This window comes from Anas acuta, chromosome 1 (assembly GCF_963932015.1).
Source record: "Anas acuta chromosome 1, bAnaAcu1.1, whole genome shotgun sequence".
Lineage (NCBI taxonomy): Eukaryota > Metazoa > Chordata > Aves > Anseriformes > Anatidae > Anas > Anas acuta.
In genome coordinates, this window is record NC_088979.1 from 85,260,638 (window position 1) to 85,279,216 (window position 18,579).

The 18,579-nt window shown below is 35.7% G+C and overlaps 1 protein-coding gene across 1 annotated transcript in view; it reads left to right on the forward strand.

The window, feature by feature from the left end:
* Positions 1-18,579, forward strand: part of CFAP47 (cilia and flagella associated protein 47) — a 296,518-nt gene that overhangs the window by 11,297 nt on the left and 266,642 nt on the right. The window contains exons 6-20 of the mRNA XM_068686651.1: positions 249-409; positions 1,262-1,395; positions 1,987-2,222; positions 2,901-3,090; positions 6,132-6,345; positions 6,722-6,874; positions 8,788-8,977; positions 9,129-9,225; positions 11,558-11,774; positions 12,433-12,677; positions 13,697-13,827; positions 15,059-15,181; positions 15,989-16,120; positions 17,156-17,233; positions 17,789-17,933. Of these exons, the coding sequence (XP_068542752.1) occupies positions 249-409; positions 1,262-1,395; positions 1,987-2,222; positions 2,901-3,090; positions 6,132-6,345; positions 6,722-6,874; positions 8,788-8,977; positions 9,129-9,225; positions 11,558-11,774; positions 12,433-12,677; positions 13,697-13,827; positions 15,059-15,181; positions 15,989-16,120; positions 17,156-17,233; positions 17,789-17,933 (2,446 nt within the window). The remainder of the gene's footprint in view (positions 1-248; positions 410-1,261; positions 1,396-1,986; positions 2,223-2,900; positions 3,091-6,131; positions 6,346-6,721; positions 6,875-8,787; positions 8,978-9,128; positions 9,226-11,557; positions 11,775-12,432; positions 12,678-13,696; positions 13,828-15,058; positions 15,182-15,988; positions 16,121-17,155; positions 17,234-17,788; positions 17,934-18,579) is intronic.

Consider the following 18,579-nt stretch of genomic DNA (forward strand, 5'->3'; position numbering starts at 1 on the left):
TTTTCTCTGACAGTGAAGTAATCTGAGTAAGCATCATGTTTTATAAAAAAGGGAATTAAAAACATTGACATAGAAGTAGTTAATTAGCTGAGTGTTATGGAACTATGTCTTACTGGCATTATTTACATTATGTCTTTCTATTTGTTTTGAAAGATGTGAAACCATGCATGGGGAAAAAAGCAAAACAAAAGGGTAGTTAGAGCAGGCTGAACTGTTGATACATCCATACTTTATTTTTTTTTATTTAGGGAACAGATCTTCAGAGGAGTGCAGATGCTGTTTTACAAGATTTAAGCCTCATAAATAAAACAGAAGATGTAAATGTTTCCACTTTGATCCTGTGCTTTCCCAGTCAAGGAACCTTGCTACCTTATGAGAAGTCTTTTCTTACATTGTGCTTTAGTCCAAAGTGAGTTATTAATGGTCCAAATTACAAACAAGCAAAAAAAAAAAAAAAAAAAGTTTGCTTCTCTACCACATCTCTTCACATAATAGTTTAGAGAAATCATTTTAAGTTAATATGCAGATTTTTTTAATTACTTGATACTTATGTGTGTTAAAAGAAATTCCTTGGTGTGATACTAAAAATGATAAAGCCAAGTCAGAAGTGACTGTCTGGGAGATGTCTTATAATTCATTAAGGATGCCTTTGAACCAGGAATTGGTTCAGCTTGTTTAAGCTGAAGAATTTTATTAGATTTTTTGCAAAGGGAACTAATTACTTCTCCAATTAAGTATCTTGAATCTCTAAAGATTGTTGAGTTGTGTGGTGTTGAATTAAATGCCTTTTTCAGGACTGCAGACTTATTTCATGAAGATGTTGCATATGTGCAGCAATAGTAAAGAATAGATATTTCATTACCAGGAGAATGAAACATTTGCAAGCTTTCCTTGAAATTACAAAATAGTAGACGTAAAGGAACATTTCTCCTTCAAGCAAGGGGGAGAAAAAGAATAAATTGAAAAAGCAAATTTTCTTACTGAAACTCTTCTTTAAAGATTACACACACATGAATCACTTACAGAAAACTTTTGTAAATGTATGCGAATGGAAAAGATACCAAATGACTAGTAGCATAGTCATACATATAGTGTTCGGTTAAATTTGTTACTTTCCCGTTTTCTGAACTGAAGTGTAAAGGTCATTTAAAGCTGTAATCAATAGCAAGAGCTGAATTAGATGATGAAAAATGTTTTGTTTTGTTTTGTTTTGTTTTCCTTTTTTCTTTCTTCTAGTAATTAGACATTGTGATTCTTACAGGAAATTTAAAAAGGCCTTTGGAGTGAATGACTTGTCACCAAAACAAGATTATGTACTGTTTCTGAGATTTGAGGTTGTTGGGAATAAAGATGGCTATCTGAAGGCTTGTGGTGATGATACCGCACTGATCACAAGTATGTTACAGAAACATATAGTCACTATCAGAAATGTATATCTGGATGATAAGATTGTATATCTTGATTTTTGTTTCTTAATCTTCCACTTCTTAATTTTATGGGAAACTTGTGTCTATCTTATATCAATTAAAAAAAAAAATACATCTTTTAAGCCTCAGCACAAAAAACATTTCTAATCACGAGTAGAAAGAAGAGCTAGTAGTGAACACCTAAAGCTTAAATGTAATGGTAAATATTTGGAATAGAGGGGAGAGGAAAAAAAACAAAGAAACAAACAAAAAAAAGGTAGCTGTTTGCAAGTCACCAGCACTTTGGTAATAATTCTGTGTTTTCAAGCGAGTATCTGTTCATCCTCAGATTTCTTAATGAAGGAACAATACAGTACCTAGCTGCCATTATAAGTAAGCCTGAGTTCAAAGTTTATAGAAGATTGCATCATAAATCATACTGTATAACTGTATGGCTCCACTTTTGCAACCGTACAAATATAGTATGAATTTTCTGCTTGTTAGCTAAAACAAGTGATAAGGTTTATTGTGTTTTTTATTTCATTACTATTTAATGTGTGTATGTGTCTTTCTAATACAGTGAATCATCCTCATCAAACTGAGCTGGCTCTGAAAGGTTCTGGGATTCCTGTCATGCTAACTTTTAATCCAGGACCAGTTATTAAGTTTATGGACTGTTTCTCAGGTGAACAAACACAAGTTGTGTGCACACTCAAAAATGAATCTGAGTCCCTTCCAGTAAAATTCAGTTTCCGCAAGACTGCTCACTTTAATATTTCTCCTGAAAAAGGAAAAATAAAAAAATGTTCTACAAAGGTAATTACCTCTTTCCCATACATTATGTAGACAAAGAGATTATTTTACTCTACATGGGTCACTACTAGATTTTTTTTTTTTAATTAAAATAGAATAGTTCCATGATATTTAATATCAGCCAAATGTATATTTTTTTTCCTGCTTTCGTCGAGTCATTTAATGCTCTTACCTGTACTTCAGGAAGCAACAAGTACTATTTTAAAATTGGAAAAGATAATTGTAGTAATAAGGAAACTTGACGCAGGTTTTGCCTGGCTTTACTTTTTTGAGGGGAATTTTACTGACTTGAGCAGAGTAATTTAAACTCAAACCTTTGTTAGGATTATTTTCATTTCCTTCACTTAATCACAAATACCTGAGTAACATATTTCTTCAACGGAGGAAGCTATGTTAATTTTAAGTTGAATATGGAGGCATTTACAATTTAACAGAACTCTAACTCAGGAAGCAAGAGAACAGTGTGTCTCAGAAGTGAGTTAGCAAGAATTTGTTGATGTTCTAATTTGTGGCATGATACATATATTGCTAGGCTAAGTGTAGCCACTGGCGTATTTTTAAAGCACGGGGTTAAATACAGATCTTTAGGAGTAACTGGGAAGGGAAGTAACTCAAATAGGTAATTATACAATTTACTTGCTTTTCTTTCCTTCATAATGTCTCATAACTTTTCTTTTACAGGATGTGATATTTTCATTTTCTCCGCATCAAATAGGAACATTTAAAGTGAAGCAAGTTGTTGATATCATTGGTACAGGACTAGAAAACAATTTACAGGTTTCGAAGACAAAATCTTTTCACCAAATATACCTGAGCTTGATTGGTGTGTGCAAATCTAAGCCAAAAAACATTCTATTCAAGATTAATCCTGGTAAGATACTAAAAAGATAAGTGCAATGTGATAAAACACTTTTAGAAGTACACTTTTTTAACGTTTTTGGAAAGATTTTTTCACTTACTACTTCAGTTTTTTAAAAAAGTAACTTCTCTTTGGGAGTTGAGAGAATGCTCAGCTGCAAAATGTATACCCCAAAAAAATATTAATTGATGGCAAGAAAAAATGGTTTGTATTTTAACAAAAATTGAATTCCTAAAGCATTTTCCTAATTTTTCATCGTATGTTTATTTAACTTTTATACATCAGAAAATGAAGGTTTCAGTTTTTGACAGGTGCCATTACACAGTGCTAATATGCTCAAGTTTTCAACAGAGAGAGGTAAAGCACAGGGGAAAAAAAGTTAGATGGAGAACAGGGTGTTCTTTATTGGCTGTAAGTCACTACTGCCAAATGAATTTGCCAGTTAATACTGCCTGCTAGCTGGCTGTATCCATTGGTTCTTCCCATCCAATGAAGCCTATGACAGCATGAAAGTATTTCAGGTGATACAGTAGTTGGCCTCTTGATAAATTTTTCCTCGTGTTATCATGTTCCCAATTTGTTTGATGAACAACCACTCAACAGTAGATTTGACTAAGCCCGTTGCTGGATTTTAAAACCAGTCATGGAAAAATGACCTTTTTGTGGCATCAAATGTGCCGTAGTATCTGCAGGTAGTACTAGTGCAACAGCACTGTGCTGTATAGTGGCGCATCTGAGTTCTGTGTGTAGATGAATTAGAGGAGGGTAGTTGAGTACTCCTTAACATACTGCTGCCCACTTGAAGATTCACTCTGAGTGAATAATTTCTTCCTTGCATCTAATCTAAACCTACACTCTTTTAGCTTAACCCTGTTACCCCTTATCCTATCACTATCTTTTCTGATAAAGAGTCCCTCCTTATCTTTCCTGTAAGCCCCCTGTAAGTACTGAAAGGCTGCTGTAAGGTCTCCCCAGAACCTTCTCTTCTGTAAGCTAAATAACCTCAGCTTTCTCAGCCTGTCTTCATAGGAGAGGTGTTCTAGACCTCTGATCTTGTTTGTGGCCCTACTCTAGAACCACTCTGATGGGTTCAGGTCTCTCAGGCTGGGGGCCCTAGGCTGAATGCAGCACTCCCAGCAGTGTCTCAAGAGAGCAGCGTAGAGGGGGAGAATCACCTCCCTGGACCTGCTGGCCATGTTTCTGTTGATGCAGCCCAGGGTACGGTTGGCTTTCTGGGCTGCAGGTGTACATTGCTGGTCCATGCCGAGCTTTTTGTCTACCAGTACCCCTAAGCCCTTCTCTGCAGAGCTGCTCTCTATCCATTCCTTGCCTAGCCTATATTCATGTTTGGGATTGTGCTAACCCAGGTGCAGTACCTTGCACTTGGCCTTGCTGCACTGCATGAGTTTCATACAGGCCTGCCTATCAAGGTCCCTGGGGATGGTATCCCTTCACTACAGTGTGCTGACTGCACTGCACAGCTTGGTGTCATCAGCAAAATTCCTGAGGGTGCACTCAATCCCACTGTCCGTGTCACCAACAAATTGTGCTGGTCCCAGTACTGACCCCTGAGGAACACTAGATAGTGATCTTCGCTTGGACACTTGAGCTATTGGGTGCAACCATCCAGCAACCTTGCCCACTGAGTGGTACATCTGTCAAGTTCATGTCTGTCCTATTTAGAGATAGGGTTGCTGTGTGGGGCAGTGTCAAAAGCTTTGCAGAAGTTCAGGTAGACAATGTCAGTTGCTTTTCCTTATCCGCCAATGCTGTAACCCTGTCATAGGAAGCCACCAAATTTGTCAGGCAAGATTTGGCCATATACACATATGCATACTTTTACATATCTATATCTATATCTATATCTATATCTATATCTATATCTATATCTATATCTATATCTATATAGATCTATATCTATATAGATAGACAAGAAATATCACTATAAACAAGAAATATCACTAAAGTTTAAACTCTGATTATCACTACCATTTGAAATATATCTATATCTATATCTATATCTATATCTATATCTATATAGATCTATATCTATATAGATATAGATATATTTCAAATGGTAGTGATAATCAGAGTTTAAACTTTAGTGATATTTCTTGTTTTCCTTCTCATATTCCTTGGTGGCTGTCAGCTTTTCAAAATCCTGTTTTCTACCATTTATTCTATTAGTGACCGCATTCTGCTCCAACTTGTGGGATAATAGAGATGTTATGAGGAACATCTCTGTTATATAGGCTACTGATACCCATGTTTTGCTTTTAAGTTTCATTGTGGTGTGGGGGGAATGTGAAGGTTTTCAGATCCTTATATCAACGGACTGTGTTTTCCTGTTCACTTCTCACAGTCTCTGTGGATGTGTTTTTGTGCTTGCCTGTGTGTCTCCAATAGTTCGGACTATAGAAAATAGCTATTCTTGTAGCCATTTTAGACAAATCAGGGTTAAGGCTAAAGTAGATGGAACTACTGTGTTTAATGTATCAGTTTTCGTGGGGGGAGGAAGGTGCAGTGCAATAATTATTTATTTTTAGTGCTGCTTTAAACATGGGTATCTTTATATAAGGAGAGGTGAGCAAACACAAGGACTTGTTGCTGTCATTATTTTCCTCTGTGATCTATATGTGCTTTTCTAAAATTTCACTGAAAAATATTTGAGCTCTCCTTTATGTTGTAGTAGCTTGGGAGTCTTTGTCAAAAACTTGCTTTTGCAGCCCTTGTGACAAGCTTTAGGACGCTGCAGACAGTGCCGTCACAGTTGTGGCTCTAAGTGTTTGGTTGTGTGTACATGCAAGATAAAGTGCCCCAGCTGGACACAATGGAAGTGGCTTGGGCTCCAGTATTTGTTTGACTGTGACTAAAGTTGTTGGCTCTTATTATGGTACTCATGTCTGAGGAAAACAGTAGGATGGACAACTGCTGGTTGGGTTGCTGGGTGAACAATTATAAATTATGAAATGTTTTGTCTGATATAGTACTTTGAATTTTGTTTTGAGAGGTCAAGTATAATTGTATGTAACGTGTTTTATTTGAATTTTAAGGTATAACACCAATGATTTCCAATGCAACTGGACAGTTTGTAGCTGATGGCACAGGACAGTGCACTGATATTGCACCTGTGGCAATACTTAAATCAACCCAAACACAAATTCATACTCACAAGATAAACAGAAATTATAAGGGTGATGCGTTTATAGCTTTTCCTAATGACCGCTCTGCCAGCATTAGGCCTAGCGAACGGAATAAAAAATACAGGTAACAAATTAAGCAAATATAATATTTAAAAATAATAATTTATATATACTGCACAGTAGATTAAGACTCATGACAGCTTACTGTCTTTTTTCAGTCTGAAAGTTGTCTAAAATTCATTAACCTTGAACTTCTTGCACCTCTTTTTTGTGTGTGTGTGTGTTTGTATTTGTGTGTGTGAAACTACAAATGTAGCTATTACAGTTTGTGTTTTATTTTTATGGTGGCCTTTACAAGGTCAAATTTTAATAATAAGCTGTGATAAAAAGAATGTTTGGGGTGAAAAATATATGTAGCAAAATCAATATATTATAGTTCTAAGAAAACCCAGAATCATTTAATACAAATAATGAAATTGTGATTCTTTCTCAATATTTAGGACTATTTTTACGAAGACTGAGAGATATAATTACATAGATCCACAGTTTTCTTATACTGACTATGAACAACTGTTGAAAGAAGTACACAAGGAATACTATGCCGATTTCATTTCTAGTTTAAGGCAGTGTCGCTTGCAGAAAGATGCCACCAGGTAAGACTTTTGTTTGAAGGATAAATAAACACTTGAGGCTTGTATGAAAAATATACGTATACATGCAGAATAGATTTAGTGGCACCAATCTTATGCCGAATTTTATTGCATCCAGAAATGCTTATGGTCTTGGGATCTTCATTTATAAGGTATTCAAAACCAATTTTGATCAAGCATTGATTTAGACACTTGAAGATTACTTCCAGGGTAAAACTTAGGTTCAAGGCCATGGAACTTGAAATAAAACCTACGATGAACTTAAGATACCAGGTTTTAAGAAAAGTTGCTTGTGGCTCATTGCAAAAAAGTGTTTATGGTTGTGCTGGAATCTTTTTTTATATATAATAAATTGTATGTATTTCTAATCAATATGTGTAGCTCACCCATAGTGATGGGTTCAATATGTGAGTTATAATATAACTTGTGTAGTGTAACTGAGAAGATCAAAGGATGGTGCTGGCATTCTAGCTTTAACTAACACAAATTTATGGAGTAAGAATTTGCTGTGTTTGCTTGGTATGTTGTGGAACAAACCTTGGAAAACTATAGTCTGGGAAAACTTTACATGACAGTTCTGATGTTTTTAATTTTATTAAAAATATGCGTTTTATTAAAAAATAAAAGCCTGTAAAACCTTCCTGCAAGGCAAGAGAAGTAATACCTTAAGACTGGTAAGTCTCAAAACTTGTTATTTAAAAATGTATATGGGCAGAGGGTTATTGTTGTAGTTTTGTTGCAGGAAGAACGGCTGAAAACACGACAGGCACTAGTATGGTCAGATCATGCTCCCCTTTATTACCCAAATAGCCTGACTTTTATAGCAAACTTAACAGGGGCGGATAGTGTCTCACACAAGATTATTGGTCAAAAGCACTCAGACAAACAACTGCAAGAGAACAACCCCACCTGCAAGAAAACAACCCCCTTGTGATTAGCAGTCACGTAGATCCCGTCCTTGAAGCCAGCTGCTGGCAACAATATTTTTCTAAATTCCTCAACTGGGCAATGTGGAAGCACTGTCATGGGAACTTCTCATAGTCGTCATAGTCTTCTCATAGAGTTGGTTTGCTCAGCTGCAGCAAGTCATGGGATCTTTGCTGTTTCAAAAATCCCTCAACATAGTTTCAATTTTAAGTTGTTCTGTGTACATATGTCATGATTCAAACAAGGCCTGCAGAGATGGATGTATTGTATTTTTTTCTGCATGCACAGGGTACATGGTTTTCTTGGAAGGCACTGGTATTGTGCTGTTTCTGTGACCATAACTTATATGACCATAACATATTAAAGGTGTGTTTCAAGAGGAGCAAGAACAGAAAGGCACATTTCACAATTACCAGATGAATTTATGGTTGTTATTGAAGTCAGTATAATTTTCTAAATACTTGATATGATACCTCTGTGTAAGTTCTCTGGAAGTTTAAAATTGCATAGTTGCAGGTGAAATTGATTGGCGCTTAACCAAGATCAAGAAAAGGTAACTGATCAGAAAATTAAGCTGTAAGTGGTCCAGCTCAAACATACACATATTAAAAGATCCTTTGTAATCTTGTCATTTGTTATCTTTTAAGTGTGTCACTTTACGACATCATTGTTCTTTAAGGTATATTCTAGACATGATATAATTACATTTTGGTAGCCATAATACTTTTAATACATTTAGCTAGGCATGCAATGGTTGACAGTTGTTAACACTGGTTAACAAACATGCAATGGTTGTTAGTCCTTGTCTAAACAATAAAAGATATAAAAGACTTTTAAATGCATTTGTTATATTTGATTTTTTTTCTAATGAAATATCCTCACTTAAAGTATTATTTGTTGTATTAAATAATCTTAGGTAGTTTAAAGTGTAGAACGTAAAACGCTCAAAATTCTAGATTTCCCTATTCTTTTTTTCCCCTTGCCTATAGGCAGTTTTATATTTATAATAATTCTGTGAGCATAGGCCTTAAACCTGCAGAAGGACTTGTGTCACCAAAGATCTCAATCACAGATCTTCACAAGGAGGAGTTACAGTTCAAAATGCTTTCTTTAGATGAGAATTGCCCATTAATTAGTCGAAGACTGTCAGCAAGTGCGTCTAAATCTTCAGTCAAAGAAGTAAGTTAAATGCTTCAGTAATAATGTAAACATAAAATGTTTAACACACAGACACACACACGTGCACACACACACATGTGTATATATATATATATGTATATGAATAAAAATTTTGGTTCCGTTCTGAGAAAATGTCTTGTGCTTATCCCAGATTTGGAGCGGGCTTAGTGCTATGCCATCTTCTACCCAAGAGAAGGAAGATTGTAGTCTAACTTTGACACCCAAACAGCTTCATCAAATACTAATTGGTAAGATTTTTACTTTGGTTATTAAACAAATATGGTTGTTATAAAAGCACTTATTTGTAGCAACACAGTGTGTGTTCATAATTTTTCACCTTAAATAGAAAATAGATTAATTTGGTGGTAGCTTGATATATACATTAGTGTTTAACTGAAGCTTTGTACTCAGCAGACGATAGGGAGACACAATTAGGTATTGAAGTGTGAACGGAGAGCTTTCTTTAAAGACCAGTTATGGTATGGCCCGTTAATGAGAAAAGAATGCTGCATAATATGAGGGCAGCTCATACTCTTATGGCTTGTATCGGGTAATATCTAAATCAGCATTAATATCATCAATGTTTGTGGGAGTCTTCAAAATGTTTCTTTGAGATAATAGTAATGGCCCAACAGAGTACAACTTCTTCAGGATCCTCCTTCAAAATAATTCCAGTGGGAAGCTCTGTGATGTGGAGTGCCTTCTAAAGTTTGTGAGGGGTTCATCTATTAACAACATGTTGGACTGTGGTGCTTTCAACCTGATGGGCAGCTAAACTCCACCACATTTTTCTCCTGCTCCCTTTCCTCAAAGGAACGGGGGGAAAAACATGGAAAAGGGCTCAAGGGCAAGGTTAAGGTCAGGGAGATCACTCATCAATTACTGTCATAGGCAAAACAGATTCAGCATAAAGCAGGTTAGTATAATTTATTGCCAACTAATATCTGACTAAAGCAGTCTTCTATTTCTCTTCTGGAGAACTAAAAGCAACTAAAAATGGCTTCCCCCAATACACTCTAATCTGCCTCCTCCTGGTCAGTGCAGGGGAAGGGGGAACGAGAGTTGTGGTCAGGCCATAGCGCTTTGTCTCTGCTGCTCTCTCCTCCTCACGCTCTTTCTCTGCTCCAGTGTGGGGATGCTGCCCATGTCAAGCACTGCTCCCGCATGGCTCCGTCCCACAGGGTCCATCCATCCATCCCCCAGGAGCAAATTGCTCCAGCACGGGTCCCCCACAGGTGGGCAGCAGCTCCCCCCAGACCCCCTGCTCCTGCGGGGGCTCCTCTCCACAGGCTGCAGCTGCGGCCCGGGGCCTGCTCCTGCAGGGGCTCTCCATGGGCCCGGGGCCTCCTCCAGGCCACATCCACCTGCTCCACCGGGGGCTCCTCCACCCATGGGGGGGCTGCAGGGTGGAGATCTGCTCCATGTGGGACCCATGGGCTGCAGGGGGACAGCCTGCTCCATCTGGGGCCTCTCCACAGGCTGCAGGGGAACTGCTGCTGCCTGCCTGGAGCACCTCTTGCTGCACTCACCTGGGGGGCTGCACGTTCTCACACCTCTTTCCCAGATGGTGTTGCATGGCGTTTTTTCCTTTCCTTAACTGTGCTTTCCCAGAGGCCCACCCAGCGTCACTACCTCTCTTGGCTCTGGCCAGTGACTGGTCCCTTTTGGAGGTGGCTGGAGCTGGCTCTGGTCTGACATGGGGCAGCTGCTGGGCTCTGCTCACAGAGGCCCCTGCTGCAGCCCCCCCACTACCAAAACATTGCCACATAAACCTAATATAGATATTAAAACAGGTCTGTTTTAAGGTCACAAGGCCCTGTCATATTATTTAGCTTCAAAATGAAAAATTTCATTACTTTCTGGGTTGTCTTTTTAATTTTCATTGAAGCTAGAACTTCAGTATTCTAGCTGTGTATATCAGTACATTTGGGGAAAAGTAAATAATAAATACCATAAAAATAACCATATAAATAGATAAAGTATGTACGGTTTTATAAAATGTTTGATTAGTGCAATAAGCAGTGAAGTTTGCAGACCAGCATAAAAATCAGTGATAGCAGTAAATACAGGAGAGATCATTTTGTCACCACAAAATATGTAATTTTGGTTTCAAATTATGAAACCAAATTGCCACATATCAAGGAACAAATAAAATAAGTACTCTTATCGTTAATCGTTGTTTTTCTAGCCAGTTAAATATGTGATTAGTTAAAGAAAATATTTACTAATACTGCCTTTTGTCATTAACACCTTGCTTTTCCCATTTAAATCGCTGTCTAAGACAGAATTATTTAATTCTGTTTTATTTATCTATTATCTATTTTAATTTAATATTGGTGTTGACTTTTGGGTTGCAATAGGTAGGAAAATATATACTTCCAAATTTAAATGTGAATTTGTTCCACCACAGAGTTATTTTAGGTAAGTCAGTAAATTTGGGGACTAAAATGTTTTGATCAGAATTTGTTAGTAGTTGTGTTTCCTTAGTAGTTTAGTGAGTATGCTTCCTTTAGTAGTTATGTTTCCTTATGTTAATTTTCACCATTTAATGTTAAAGATCTTATTTCTTCTGTATTCCAGGTCCCTCTACTATGGACTTTGGTGATGTTTGTGTGTACTCTACAACTGCCAGAAAACTACATATCGTCAATAACTTGTTAGTCCATATATGGATACAAATTGAGATTGAAATAGATGAACTAGAGCAGACAAGTCCACTGTGTCAGGTGGTGCCTCCGCTTACAAAGACTTATATTCCAGTCGTCTTTGAGACAAAAAAGCTTGGAATGTTTAAAAAGTAAGGTTTCTTATATTTATTTTGTTTCACATAATTAATTTGCATAGTAGAATAAATAAAAATATCATGCGGCTATTTTAAACTTGGTGTAATTAAACTTGGTGAACACTGATTTGTGGTAATATCAATAACATGCAGATTTATGTTGCAAAAATTTTTTATTAATGTTTTTTTTTTTTTTTTAAGTCTGTTGTGGCAAGAGCATATATAACCACAGTGCCACCTGTATATCAGCAAAAATTGTGCTGTTATACTTTATATGGTAGGATAAACTTTATGAAAATACTGTGCTCTTTCTGTCAGTCTTGCATCTCTGTATCTGTGCTTGTATCTGTTGATACACTTCCTTCTTGGTAAATTTATAGGCAAACTGTTTTCTATATATCTGGTGTCAAGGTGGAATTCTCATGTTATAATGCTTTTGTGAACAAACAATATGAAGTTGATAATCCTATGGGATGATTTTCACCTTTCAGGTGGTTTAAGTTGCATGTGAATCTATTACAGATAGCTTTTTTCTTGTCAGTCTGAACTGTGTTCCCATTCAGTTGTTTCCTGTATTTTCTTCCTAATGATTAGATTTCACATATTTTTTTCTTTGACTATAGCATAATAAATCTAAAAATGCTATTGAGAAATATTTATTTTTATACTACAGATCTTTTACTTACACAATAAACAACAAACATCCTGGGCACGTGCTGGTCATTGCAAATGCAGTGTCTGTTGAACTCCAGTTGTCTGAAAGGGAAGTGATTTTAAATCCTATTCCTGGCTACTTGGCAGAGACAGAATTTAGAGCAACTGTCAGGGTATACAATACCAGAAACTATTCTGCTGAGTTTACTTGGAAACCTGTAACTACAGATAAAGGAACTGCATTTTCTATACAGCCAGCCAAAGGTATGCTATGCAAATACATATGTATTCATGTATCTTAAGTGTCAATAATGTTAAATAAGGCAAACATCCAGGTGATTATGTAAACTGTATTTGGTTCAGCATCAGTTTATCCCCAAAGTAGTACCAGGTCAGAGTGTTAATACCAGAGCAGCATTCCCTACGTAAACCCTACTAGCATGTGCTAAGTCCAGTTTGTTGTTTCTGTGTCCAACAAGCAGCTCTCATGTAGCCAAATTTCTGAACTCAAATTGCTGGTATCTAAAAAGTGAGGCAGCCATTTAATGGCAGTTACCAACGTCACACGGCTCTTAAAGAGCTTTCCAAAAGTTCTGTATGAACAAAGCTGCTAGAATTTGATGTAGACAGTGTGAGTGACACAAATATAATTCAGCCTGGCATTAGTTTCACTTGCACTATGGATTGATGTTTGTTAGAAGTGTGTGAGACATTTTTTTCCTTTGAAAGACAGTGTTCTGTAAGAGTATGTTGGAACTTCATTATTTAAAAAAAAATAATAACTGCTAACCGAGCTGGCATTATTCAATGCAAAAAAAAAAAAAAAAAAAAAAAAAAAGATAAAAAGATTTGGCTAGATGAAGAGCTTGGTGTGCACTGATTCTTGAAAAATAAGATATTTTGATTCTGAGTTCAGAATCAATTGCAAGCAAGAAAAAGCATATGCTCCTTCCCAGAGGTATTAGTCTACCAGAAGGGCTGTCTGTTCTTTAAAATTTTTTGTTAAAGTTTAATATTTGGGTAATTTGAGGCAAAAAAAAATCAGTGAACTTTGAATGTGTTTTACTGCAGGATGCTGATAAACTGATGTTATGCAATTGACGTGAGAATTCAGAAACTAACTTTATTTAATTCATCATACCATTGAACATCTTTGAAATGTAGGCTTTGTGCTCAATAATGGAAAGTCATTTGATTTTAATGTGCTTGTGTTATTGTAATTGTACAACATAACTTGATAATTGTAAATGTGTATGACTATAATAATTCTTCATGTTATTTAGGCTTTGTGGAGCCCTATAGAGACTTAGAGTGTGAAGTTGTTTGGCATCCAGGGTTCAACTCCCCAGAAGCAGGAGAATTCAACTTGTGTGTGCGTAAAGGAAACATAATTAAGTTGAAATGTTTTGCAAAGGTAACACATCATACAACAGATTTAGAAAAGAAAAATTTAGAAAATTTATTTAACAAACAATTTCGTAAATATGTTTCTTTGGTTGAGCATTCAAAAAATATTTTAATTTTATGTAATTTCTACCTGACATATTTACAAAAAGGGTGTTGCTCCAAAGAAATGATGGAGAAGGCAAGACTGCCTTTGTCTTGGCTGTAGTTATATACTTCCTTTGGCACCACAACTGAGTGGTCTTTATATGTATGTAATTGTTCTTCTTGGCTTACTTAATATAGCTAAACAAAGGTTGAGAGGTGTTATGATAGTTCTTTATATGTATGTTAAAGGGAAACAGATCAAGGAGACGGAAAATAGAAAGGTTTTTTTGAGTATGAATAGCTTCAGCATAACACCTGTGGATTGGCTGTAACATAATTTTGTCCTGTTATTTGAGTATGTTTTCTGCTATTTTGAAAAGAAATGTTCTGGATAGTTTTTTGAACAGTGGCAAAGAGAATCTCGAATTATTTTAAGGTGGAATAGAATAAATTTATAGAAGGAATCCTATGACAAAATAAGAGATTTTCCAGCAATAAGAAATTTGGTGAATCATTTGATATGTAATGTTACGTGCCAGGAAGTGTGAATGAGAACGTTTTTTTTTTTTTGTTTTGTTTTTTAAACCATTCTGATGGCTGCATGCTCTATATGTAAACATTTTGAATGCAAATAAGACTTTTCCCCTTTTGATATGACTGGTAGCTTTTCATGGTAGCTTTTTCCTTTGAAACGTTTGAAATTGTCATAACTAAAATCAGGATGTGTGCAAGTTATAATATTGTCATTTTTCCTGCTATTATTACTGTATTATTACTGCTATTAAAAATTACTTATATTAAAAAGTATATTGTCCTGCTCACACATTTGAGATGAAAAAAAACACATGGAGCTTGTGGTATTAAAATTAATTAAAATATTTTTATTTACCTTTAAATTAACTTAGAAACGTATTTGAGTATCTATGTATCTAATGTATCTATTAACTTTGAATCTAGATAAATTCAAAATATTGTCTAAATGTTGTCCCATTTTTAAAATGTATATTTTTCTGTTTAAATTATTCTAATTTATACATTTCCAGAGGTATGTTAACTTACTATGTAATGAAAAGAAAATAAGGCTGATTATTTATTTATACTTAGTAATATGTTATTTGGTTTGCTTGTTTTTGCTTTCTCTTATTTTTTGACAGCTTGGTACCACGAAAGTTCAGTTTATAGAACAAAGGATACCGTTCAGTCATTGTCCAGTGGGTTTATCTACTTGTAAGACAGCCATTCTTCAAAACACAGGATACAATCATGCCTACTTCCAAGTAAACTAAAATTATTTTTAGTACGTTTAATTACTTGGGGGTGGGGAGGAGAAGGGAGTGCATTTTTTCAGATCGTGTTACAGCTTTGTATTCTCAGTTATTAGATAGAACTGCTTCATTTGTCTAGTTTTTAGATGAACAAAGATTTATGTGAAGAGGAATTCTGTCCCTATGTGTCTGTCTATCCACCAATCCAAACCTGACAAAGTGGTAGTGTCTCACAAAGAGATAAAAACTCCTTGAAAAGATTCCAGAAGCTGCATGAAAACCATAGGTGAAACAAGAATCCTGTATTTGTGTACCCTATAAAAAGGCATTTACACCTTGGATGTTTCTCTCTATGTAGAGAGAGAAAGTGAACTGGCTGGTCATCTTGTTCTCACCCTGGCTGCCCAGTCAATGCATGCGTAGACTCAGACCAGTCACAGCAAATGTGGTGATTTTGCTAGATTAACAACTAAGAGGATGGTAGGCTATAATGTGAATTAGATAAGACGTGAGCCAGAGCAGGTAAACACATAAGCCATGAATTAGTAGTAAACCTAACCTTATTAGTTCTTCTGATCACAGAATGATTTGCTGTATTTAAATAGTGACATAGAATTGTTCTGATTAAAATCCTCAGAACTGTTGTTTATTTTGGTACTATGTGATTGTTTTATTTGAATTTGTAATTTGTTTATTACATGTTATAAAGGTTCACCTTGTAAGAACATTAAATCTTCATGATAGATATAGTAATGCGTTTTTTTTAGCAGTGATTTTTTTTTCCCTGATACTATTAATAATACATGTTTGTGTTTGAAGGTCCTTCATTCAAATCCACTGCCTGGAATGTTGATCACCCCTCATGACGGGGTGGTACCTGTGGGAGGCCATGCTGAGCTCAAAATCCTTTTTACTCCAAATGCAAAAATGAGTTTTGATACAAGAGTGGAGGTATCCAAAACTGAATGAGTTTTGGCTTTTGAGTGTTATGTTGCATGTTTGTATGTGGAGATGTTTGAATGTTGAGATGTGTGTGCATCTGAGCATCTTTTGAATTTTATCCGAAGTGTTCTAATACTTTAAAAAAAGTATTTTCTTACAGCTGTTGGTAGCTAGTAAGCTATTCTGTTATTCTGGTCTCACTACTGCTCTGAAGTCCTAAACAGCCTCTCAGTTGAGCTGATTCATAGCATATTATTGGCAAGCTGCTGAAACTAACATCTCCTTGTTTTCATAAGATCATGTAGACATATGCACAGTTTTTGTGTTTTATTGAGTAGCAGGACTGAAATACTGCAGTGTTTTTGATTTCCTGACTACTTCTTGTGAACATTACAAAAAGGTTAACTTGGAGATGAATTTACCAGTAAACTTGGTCTGATAATAGGAGTGCAGTAAAGATCTAATCCTACTTTGTTTTCTGCATGCCCACTTAGTCGGCTTGTCTTTGGTCAGATAAGTGGGAAGAAAAAAGGGATTCTGTACTGGGGCTGATCTTTGCTACCTTTTCCAATTCTAATCCTGGATTCTTTGTCGTCTTTGACTGCATACACTATGCTCACTGAACCTACTAGTCATTCTTCTTTTCACTTCTAACAAACACTGCTCAAAACAACATCTACATTGTGCCAGCAGCTCCTCAAGCAATTTGTCTTCAGGTGTACTTTCCAATCCTCACAGCTGCTGAATAGATGTAACTCATCCACTCAGTTTTCTCTGCTAGAGGAAACAGTTAGTTCTAATGATACAAACTCGTGCAGCATTATTTTTGTCTGCAGAAGAATGGTCTTCCCTGAAACTTTCTTGACAACTATAACTATCCAGACAAGGTATACCACAAAGGCACTATTGGTTCTTCTATACCTGTTGGTTTTTTGTTTTTGTTTTTGTTTTTTTTTTTGACTTTCATTTAATTTTGACAGATTTGATGATGTTGTTATGTTAAAATGATCTTGTCAACAATCACACTGTCCTCCATTAACTTAGGTAGCAGTGCGAAATTCAGGAGTACTAGTGCTCAGGATTGTTGGATTTGTAGAGACCCCTGAAATAAAGATTGATGTGGTAAGTATGAAGAAATTGAAGCAACTGGTAAGATTAGTAGTGTTTTGCTTTATCTTAATGTCAAAGTGGCGCATTCCTACTTCATGTTTTCCTTTTTTTTTCCCTGTACTAACTTCCTGAGAAAATTATCACAGAGAAGAACTTGGGAACAGAAATTAAGAAAATAAATGTATATATGAAAGTTTCACTAAATGATAACAACTTTAACCTTTGAACTTCAACACCTGTAAAAAAAAAAAAAGGCAGAAGATTTCTTTAAGGTAGTAATAAAGAAAAATATAGGATAGGGAAAAGTGAATCCACTGATCCACTGATCTGTTGACTGAATGAGGAAAACTTTCCTGGTGGTATCACTGAACTTTGTTGCGTTTGATATCTTGGAAAGAATTTAAAGATAAGAGTTAGGCAAAACAATTAATTAACTGAGATGTCTGCCTAATGGATTATAAATTCTGAGTCACTGCATTACTGAATATAATTATTTCTCACATGCTGTTCAGTTACAAAGTTGACTTCACACGGGTTTGACCATATTTTTTTTCTTTAAACTTACAGGAACTATTTGACTTTGGTGGTGTTTATGTTAATTCTACAAAATCAATTCCATTTTTGCTTCAGAATAAAGGACAGGCACGTACCAGAGTGGAGTTTGATTTTTTCAAGTATAAGGATTTTAAATTGAGTGCTAATGACCATTCAGGTATTTGCTTTGCTATATCAACGTTCATTAAATAAAGAATAGGATAGTGCTAAGAGAAAATCTGTCAGACTATTTCTGGTATACAATTTTTCTGATTAACAGAAAACCTAAGACGATTATTTTAAAACTGCTGCTTAATATAAATTAAAATGAGACAGTTTATTCTGCCTATAAAATGCTTGCCAAAAAAAAAGCACTTGGAAAATGACAGTTTGCCTGTAGATTTTTTTTTTTTTTTTGCCTGTAGTTGCAAAGGCATATAAAAATATCTGAGCACCCTCTCACCAATTAAAACAAATAACAAGAACAACCAAAAAGTCAACCCAAAAGCACAGCTATACTTATTTCCTGTTCATGGACTTCTATCCACTGGTTTGACAATATTTACTCTTAAGTTAATTCAGTGTCACTGTAAAGGTCTGGACTTTTTTTTTTTTTTTTTTTTTTTTCCCTCTAATGGTGCCTTAATCACAAGACCTCTGTTTTACATGATTTACAAGTTAGAATGACATCGGGGTAATGTGTGGAATTCAGTTGCTATTCTTTGTTTCTTGATAGGACTGCAGTTTCCTATTCTTCATTCACTGTTGCTCATCCCTTTTCTAATTCAGTCCTGGTACCACCTTTGCTGTTTTTAAACAACTTC